The following is an 8,480-nucleotide window of genomic DNA, read 5'->3' on the forward strand; positions in this document are numbered from 1 at the left end:
GCATGCAACTCTTGATCTTTGGGTTATAAATTCAAGGCCCACCTTTGGGAGTAGAGATTGCTTTAAAATTAAAACCTTTTTTTTTTCTTTTTCCTTTTTCTTTTAAAGAGGGGTCAACTGTATAATGGAGGGGAATAAATCCAGAGGATGGGAGAAGCATCATGAAATGACTCCTTGGTGCCTGTGGCTTCTCTTTTGATAAAATAATTAATAGTTACTCTCTAAAAATGTCAGTTTATGCCAAACATTTAGTTAAGGAAGTAGTGATTTTTATTTGTCCTTTTGATGGGTAATGACATGATTATTTAGTTTTTAATTAGCAAATTTTGTACTTTTTTAATAATGGCTCCTTCCCCCCCTCCCCCCTTCTATGTCAAAGGTAGAGGAGGTCAATCAGCCTTGCGTTTTGCTCGTTTAAGAATGGAAAAGCGACATAACTATGTTCGGAAAGTAGCTGAGACTGCTGTACAGCTCTTTATTTCTGGGGACAAAGTGAATGTGGCTGGTCTTGTTTTAGCTGGATCAGCTGACTTTAAAACTGAACTAAGTCAATCTGATATGTTTGATCAGGTAAGTGAGAAAGAAGTTGATGCTCTGTTACGTTGTTGGGTGGGAATAAGTGTGTCCACTGAGTACTGGGATGTGCACATCTGTTTTGGTTTTCAAGTGATATATTTCATGTTTAAAAGCCTAGCGCTGTAAAGGGGCACATGGGTGGCTCAGTGGGTTGAGCCTCTGCATTCGGCTCAGGTCATGATCTCAGGGTCCTGGGATCAAGCCTTGCACTGGGCTCTCTGCTCAGTGGGGAGCCTGCTTCCTCCCCCCACCCCCCCGCCTGCCTCTCTGCCTTCCTGTGATAGATCTCTCTCTCTCTGCCAAATAAATAAATAAAGTTTAAAAAAAAAAACAAAACGGGCACCTGGGTGGCTCAGTTAGTTAAGCATCTGTCTTCAGCTCAGGTCATGATTCTGGGGTCCTGGGATCGGGCCCCACATTGGGCTCCTTGCTCAGTGGGGAGCCTGCTTCTCCCTCACCCACTCCCCCTGCTTGTGCACCCTCTCTCTCTTTGTCAAATAAATCTTAAAAAAAAAAAAAACTTAGCTCTAAAAAACAAACAGAAAACAACCTACTTCAGAACAGGCAGAATTCCAGGTGTTTAAAAAACATTTCCCCAGGGGTGCCTGGGTGGCTCAGTGGGTTAAGTGTCTGCCTTCAACTCAGTTCATGATCCTGGAGTTGGTTTTTTTTTTTTTAAAGAAAGAAAGAGTCCCCCATACTTTCCTGGGTCTTTTCTATCTTTGAAAACCAACCATTTTTATTTCTTTTTTTTAAAGGATTTTATTTATTTGAGAGCGAGCACAAGAGCAGGGTGAGGTTCAGAGGAAGAAGCAGACTCCCCACCGAGCAGGGAGCCTGATGCAAGGCTCAGTTCCGGGACCCCAGGATCAGACTCTTAACCAACCAAGATGTGCCCTAAACAAACCATTTTTATATAGAATCATTCTGGTCCTGTGCCAGCTTCTAGTTTAGTGGATTGCCATAATTGGCTTCCAAATGGGAGTGTGATGTCAAACTAGGGGATAAAAGTTTTTCTGCTCTTTTTCTGATTTATGCCTGGAGGTAAATAAAGCAGTGAAAGTCAACAGTATGACAGAGCTGATTAGCCTGAAGCATTTAATCCAGAAAGATCTTTTGGTTTGGTTTATAACTTGGCCCTGACATAACACTATTCCCAAAGTACTCTACTGGAGAGGGAGTAGCATTACGGTAGAAGTCTCAACCAAAGAAGTGGTATTGTACTCTACAAATTTAATATGGCAGGGACTAACAGTCCCCGTTTTCCTTAACAAGAAACTTAGTCTTATTGGTGATTAATGAGTTGGCCTCTTAAGGTCTGACTGAATGGTGATTTAATTAGCTGGGGAAGTTAACTTTGACAGTGTTGCTCACTGAGACCTGCTCGTGAGTAAATTAGGTTCTTTCCCTGTAACTTCCCCTTAGACTTCAGTGTTCGTAATGCTGAGCTTTGCATGCCATTAAGAGGTAGTGGTCTCAGTAAAGGTGTTTTCAAGTACTAACGATTTTTTTTTAATGTGTGTGTGTATGTCAGAGGTTGCAATCAAAAGTTTTAAAATTAGTTGATATTTCCTATGGTGGCGAAAATGGATTCAACCAAGCTATTGAGTTATCTACTGAAGTCCTCTCCAACGTGAAATTCATTCAAGAGAAGAAATTAATAGGTATCAGTGAAATGCAATTTATTTACTTATTCTCTGAAATGTTTTTGTGTGTCTGTTTGTATGTACATGATAATATGTATGTAACAAGATGCTGAGAAGGTAAAAGAGGAAGATTTAACAGTTGTATTAAAAAACTTCCTCAGTGGAATCATTAATCTTCCTTTAGTTGTGAATTCTAATAAATGTGCTTATATGTCTGTTTTTACCCTTTGGCAATAGGAGCCAAACTTCAGTCTTATTTTGCATATTTTCCTTTGTAATAGAGTGATGAATAAAGAGCCCAAATAGAGATTAATCTGACCATTATTTGTTTTGTTTCTGATTTAACGGAGCACACATACTTTTCCAAATGGCTTTGTATTTGGCCCAGCCCCTTAACCTCTTGAGTGGAATTCTGGACCCTCAACTAGAGTGGTAATTGTTTTTCACTGACTTTTGGCACTTAACTCGTTTTTTAGTTGATTTTTTTCCTCTCTTGGATTTTGAGCAAGAAAGTCTGTACCTACAAAGGAAACTTTAATATATGTACTTACTGACCTGTTCCTAATCACAGGACGATACTTTGATGAAATCAGCCAGGACACGGGCAAGTACTGTTTTGGAGTTGAAGATACACTAAAGGCTTTAGAAATGGGAGCTGTAGAGATTCTAATAGTCTATGAAAATCTGGATATAATGAGATACGTTCTTCATTGCCAAGGCACAGAAGGTATGAGAATTAAAAAATAAAGTAAGATTGCTTTTTGTTAGTGAGCTCTTTGTTCTGGAACTTGAGGTGGAGATGTGGGGGAGGTGGCTTCAGTCTTCATAAATTGTTTTGCTTTAACTGATAAATGTCTGCTTAAGACTGTTAAATTTCCCGAGGAAAAGAACTGTATCTTGAATGTCTTTGGTATTTATGTATGGTAAGAGCACTGTACCTGGTAGACGCACAGTGCATGCAGACTAATATGTTTATGAAAAGAAGGTTGATAGGAGTTCAGAAACCCTTTTATCTAGCCTCACTTACCTCATGAGACTTCTGTTTGTATACGAAAACCAGGTTAACACATTTTTTTCCTAATACTGCAGAGGAGAAAATTCTCTATCTAACTCCAGAACAAGAGAAGGATAAATCTCATTTCACAGACAAAGAGGTATGTGGTGGTTTTCCTAGTTTGCTGGTACATGCAAGGAAACATAAATCCATGTTAGAGCACTGGCAACATAGAGTATCCACCTTGGGAAACCAAATTCCATGTTGTTGGCACTTGGGGGTTGGGGGCAGCAGGAGGTAATCTTATCTGCTACATACCAGTCTGACTCCAAGGAAGGAGGCCATGGCATGGTTATGGTGGTTCCTTATTTTTATAGTTAAGCATTCTCGAAGGAGTAGAGAAGATTTGACCTACTAGTGCCTCCTCTGTGAATCTGTATTGCTTTCTTCACTTACTTGGTCAGCTCTTAAACTGAAATACCTTCTGCAAGTTTAGTCTAAATGCATCACTGTAGTAAAGTGTCCCCTGCCTGGCACAGATCCCTTAAGGATAGTAGCTTCCTCAAATTGGGAGTTAAAGGACTTTGTTTTTTGACAAGGCTACTCCTAAACCAGTTCTGGTGCATCTCTTCTGGGTTGTTAAATGAGTGCTGCCTGGAGACACTTTATAACAGCCTGACTTTAGAAACAACAACAGGAACCACCAGAAGTTTGTGTTGACATTTCATCACTGAAACAGAGCCTGAGGAGGAATGTTATTTAAAATAGAATGTTATTTAAAATAGAACTTCTGTGCTATTAGAATTATGTCAGTAGAAACCACAATTCATAGAGAAAGTTGTATATCATCCACTTAATGAGAGGAAGAATGATAGTAATGATGGATGGGGAGAATAGGGCTGCTAAATCTTGGTATAACCTGATCCATTTTTTTGGTATCTCATGGTCACCCTTACAGACAGGACAAGAACATGAGCTGATTGAGAGCATGCCCCTGCTGGAATGGTTTGCTAACAACTATAAAAAATTTGGAGCTACGTTGGAAATTGTCACAGATAAGTCACAAGAAGGATCCCAATTTGTGAAAGGATTTGGTGGAATTGGAGGTGAGTAGCAAGTAAGGAAAATAAACTTAAGGCCAGGGTCTCAAGCCAGAGCTTTCCTGGCTATTGCAAAGTCAAGTTACTTCAGGCAGAGTGGCTTATCATCGACCATGGCAGGAGATTGAGGCAACAAATGATTGCATGTTCCTTGGTTAGGATCCTTTTTTAAAGATTTGAGAGAGAGGAGAGTACATGTGCATGGTGAGGAGGGACGGGGAAATGGAGAGACAAACCCAAACAGACTCTATGCTGAGCACAAGCCTGACATAGGGCTTGATCCACCACCCGGACATCACAACCTGACCCGAGCCTAAACCAAGAGTCAAACACCCAACTGACGGTGCCACCACCCAGGCACCCCATGGTTAGGACCATTTTTTATTATCATCTGTTTTCTATAATTCTACAAATGCCTTTTTTTTTTTTTTTAAGATTTTATTTATTTGAGAGGGGGAGAGAGAGAGAGAGCACAAGAGGGGTAAAGTCAGAGGGAGAAGCAGACTCCTGGGACTCCAGGATCATGACCAGAGCCAAAGGCCGTCGCTTAACCAACTGAGCCACCTAGGTGCCCCTACAAATTCCTTATTGAAGTGAGCCTTCACCAACCCGTAAACATAGATGATTTACTCTTTGATTTGCTTCCCCAGGTATCTTGCGGTACCGAGTAGATTTCCAGGGAATGGAATACCAAGGAGGAGATGATGAATTTTTTGACCTTGATGACTACTAGGTAGTCGACATGGGTCCGGCAAAACGTGCCTCACCCTCCAGCATCCAACCCAAGGAGCATACCCGTGGTGGAATCCAAACAGATCCCTGCCTTACAATTGGAACATTTCCAGAACTTAATCCATGAGCATTGGATATTGAAAAGAAAACCGAAACAAAACCAGACCCAACCCTACACTTTGGTTTGTCATGGTGTCAGCGCAGCAGCATATAACTAAGTTCCTAAAATGCCACTTTGGACTAATTTAAAAAAGAATCCCAGTTTTTACTTTTACTCGATGGTGAAATTGGTTGCTCTTGTATTTTATGAAAAAAAAAAAAAAAAAAAGATTTTTTTAACCTTCATACATAGAATCAAAAATACTTTAACTGCTGTAAACCTTCAAAAGTTAATAGAAATGAGATCATACTGGTTTGTTTATTTTGATTGGAGAAAAATTAAATTGCTGCATTTCGCAGTGACCCATTTACATGGCATTCTCAGCTTAGACTGCATAAGAAGAAATACACGCGGTGAAATGTTGGAACCATACTCTCTTGGTCTCTGTTTAATGTTGAAAGGGTGAGCTAATAGGAGGCAATTTGAACTTCACTCCCTCACACTACTCTTCCCCCTCCAGACTGTCAGTTTCAAGGATGCAAACTGCATTGCAAAGTCAAACTGACATATATGAAGCATTTGGGCCAAGTGCACTGTTTCCTTCCACCTGTTCTGCAGGCGCATTTGTGCCTGGGGTTTGGGAACCCTTAGCATCAGTTGCATTGACAAGGGTTCCCATAATAGCCTACTAGAAACCAGTTTCGGATGGATATGATGGGGCTTCTGTGCTATTGCTGGGATTGGGAGAAATAAAACATGCAATTTAAGTGGATACAAAGAAATTTAAAGAATATTTTATTTTGCTTGGGTCTGTCCTTGGTAAGAGGGAGGTGGTTGTGTTTTCCTTGTGTTGGATGGCATGAGATTATGTGAATGTTTTGATTTTTTAAAAATGAACTGCAAGGTTTTTCACAGGAACGATTGACAAGACATGTATGACTGTGCATGTAATTACAAACCCCTGACCTCCTGGTGGGGTTGGAGCATCTGTTTCAAATATGGGAGTTAACAGGTACCTCTCATATGAGAAATTATGGGAGGGGGTGGGGAGGGCAGGGGTGGGACGGGATGGGACACAGCTTCTGGCACCAACGACTTAACTATGGTGGATCCAAAAGTGGGCCTGAAAACCTGAAGCTTATGCTTCACAGCTGGCCTCTAAGTGGGACTTGACCCCAGCTGATGTGTAAGGTCATGGTGTGCCCGAGGTGGTGACAGTGAATAAAGTGTATAGGATGTGCCCAGTGGTAGCAATGAAAAAAAGTATACCAAATGGACTTTGAAGGACCAAAGGTTTTAAAAGTCAATTGGTATCATTCCCACACTGATAGGATAGTGGGGTGCATTTGGTTTTCATATTGGGTACTTTTAACACTTTAGTGCCTGACTGCTGTTCTTCACTGACTTGACTCAGTCACTCGTAGCTTTATTGGTCTGAACCAGCTCCTTGTTCCCAGGTTGCAGACCTGCCTATCGTTCCAATAATCCTGTTTCACTTGAATGAAGGGAGTATGTCTTAACTGTAAAGCTTCTGGTTCTCACACTGTACTCTGAAGTCCAAATGACTGTCTTTCAATGTATAACCTGATGTCTAAACCCCCAGTGAGAAGAGTCAATTCTTTGGTATTCACCAACGTGGGAGGCTTCACCGGAACAGGCTTTTGCTTTGGGCTCTGCTGTTTGTTTGCAGAACACCCAAGAGCAAGCAAACATGCTCTCTTCACAGCAGTACCTTAGGGTTTTGCCATTGTAAATGGGTCTAATGTGATATGACAAGACCAGAAAAATTGGATGTAAATTTACATTTTTGAATATGCTTGTTGTTTCACATGATACATTTAGGGTATGCAGCTCCTTTTGTAGTTTTTATTTTTACTATTTAAGTTTGGAAATGATGCCAAATTTTTGTATTTCTTTAATCAATGTGTTCTCTTTGGTGATATATATTGCATTATATATTGATGTGTGTATCAATATATACTGATATGTATTACACTTACACATACAAACACGTAAATAAGAGGGGGTGAAAACCGTAGCCTTTGCATTCTCTATAGCCTCTACAGAAAGATTCTAAGCAGCGAAATCTTGGTGTTGTGATGTACAGAAATGGAGAAGAGTATTAAACCATATTTAAGAATACACTTTGTGTGCCTGAGATTCTTTAGGATTGTTCCCTGGTGAGGTCTGAGCCACAGAGATATATTATGAGTGAGCTCTCCAAGGCGTAGTAATAGCTAATAACTTTTCAAGCCTTAGATTTTAGTTTTCTTTGTTACGTTTGCCTATGGAAAGGTATATAACAAAAGATGCCTGGGGTCATGATCCCAAAGTTAACATCAGAAGGAGGTGCTGGGGCAAATCTAGTTTGTAGCTTCTCTGATTCACACGTGCACCAAAGGAAAACCTGCCTCTTCTTTAAAAAGCTCTTTCAAGTATGTTATCCCGTATAACTTGAGATTTCATGGAGGTAGATGGTGTGTCCATTCTACAAGTGATGAAACAGGCCTGCAGTGGTGAAGCCAGGTTTTACCCCAGGCCTAATTCCAGAGTTATTCCTTTTTCTACATCTGGTTACCTTGGGATGGTCCAGATTTGAACAGCAGAAGCTAAGTAAGTTTCTTTGTTCTTCCAGACCTGGTTTACTAGGTAGGAGAGTAATAACCTCATGTAAGCCTTTCAGGTTGGGTCAAGAGAATTTCATTTGCAGATTTTCATTTGCTTTTCCCAAAAATAGAAGTGCTTAGGGTTCCTATTTGGTGTTTTAGGGAGCCTAGTTAAAAAACCAACCTAGTGATGCAGGATTTCCTTTCTCCCTATTTAAAGAAATACATTTCACAAAACTGACCAGTAGTGCTGCCAGATTTAGATGATAGTCTTGATGAAACCCAGTCACCTTCTGGTAAGGGGTAGACTTGCTTGTGCATGGTGGAGGTATATAATTTTCCTCCTATTGGCATCCCTAGGTGCTGTTTGAAGTCAAAAGTTGGAAGGCAGCACACTAGTGCTGGGTACGTGGGGCTGTTGTATTTGCCCGTCTGGGCCTGTAGCGTTTGCCATCTTTTGTTCTCTGGCTCCGGTTCTCATGCTGTGACGCTCCCAGACAGGCACACTCGATTCAGGGCTGAGTGCCAAGGTGGAATTTAAGCCTCATGCCAGCTTCTCCCTTGTTGCCAATTTGTGCAAGCGCCTGCTGGGACTCCCACCTGCCAAGTCCCACCCTGGTGGGACTCTGCCTCCAGGGACATAGGAAATGACCAGCCAAAGGGTATGGAAGCACTGGATGCCAAAGTTGCTGAGGACATGGCTGAATAACAGGAACTAGAGGTACA

At 41.1% G+C, this 8,480-nt stretch overlaps 1 protein-coding gene across 1 annotated transcript in view; it reads left to right on the forward strand.

The window, feature by feature from the left end:
- ETF1 (eukaryotic translation termination factor 1) overlaps positions 1 to 7,290 on the forward strand; it is a 31,633-nt gene extending 24,343 nt beyond the window's left edge. The window contains exons 6-11 of the mRNA XM_046000559.1: positions 380 to 570; positions 2,111 to 2,240; positions 2,794 to 2,949; positions 3,312 to 3,376; positions 4,175 to 4,322; positions 4,967 to 7,290. Coding sequence (XP_045856515.1) covers positions 380 to 570; positions 2,111 to 2,240; positions 2,794 to 2,949; positions 3,312 to 3,376; positions 4,175 to 4,322; positions 4,967 to 5,049 — 773 coding nt within the window. The 3' untranslated portion in view covers positions 5,050 to 7,290. The remainder of the gene's footprint in view (positions 1 to 379; positions 571 to 2,110; positions 2,241 to 2,793; positions 2,950 to 3,311; positions 3,377 to 4,174; positions 4,323 to 4,966) is intronic.
- Positions 7,291 to 8,480: the final 1,190 nt, after the last annotated feature.

This window comes from Meles meles, chromosome 3 (genome assembly GCF_922984935.1).
Source record: "Meles meles chromosome 3, mMelMel3.1 paternal haplotype, whole genome shotgun sequence".
NCBI lineage: Eukaryota > Metazoa > Chordata > Mammalia > Carnivora > Mustelidae > Meles > Meles meles.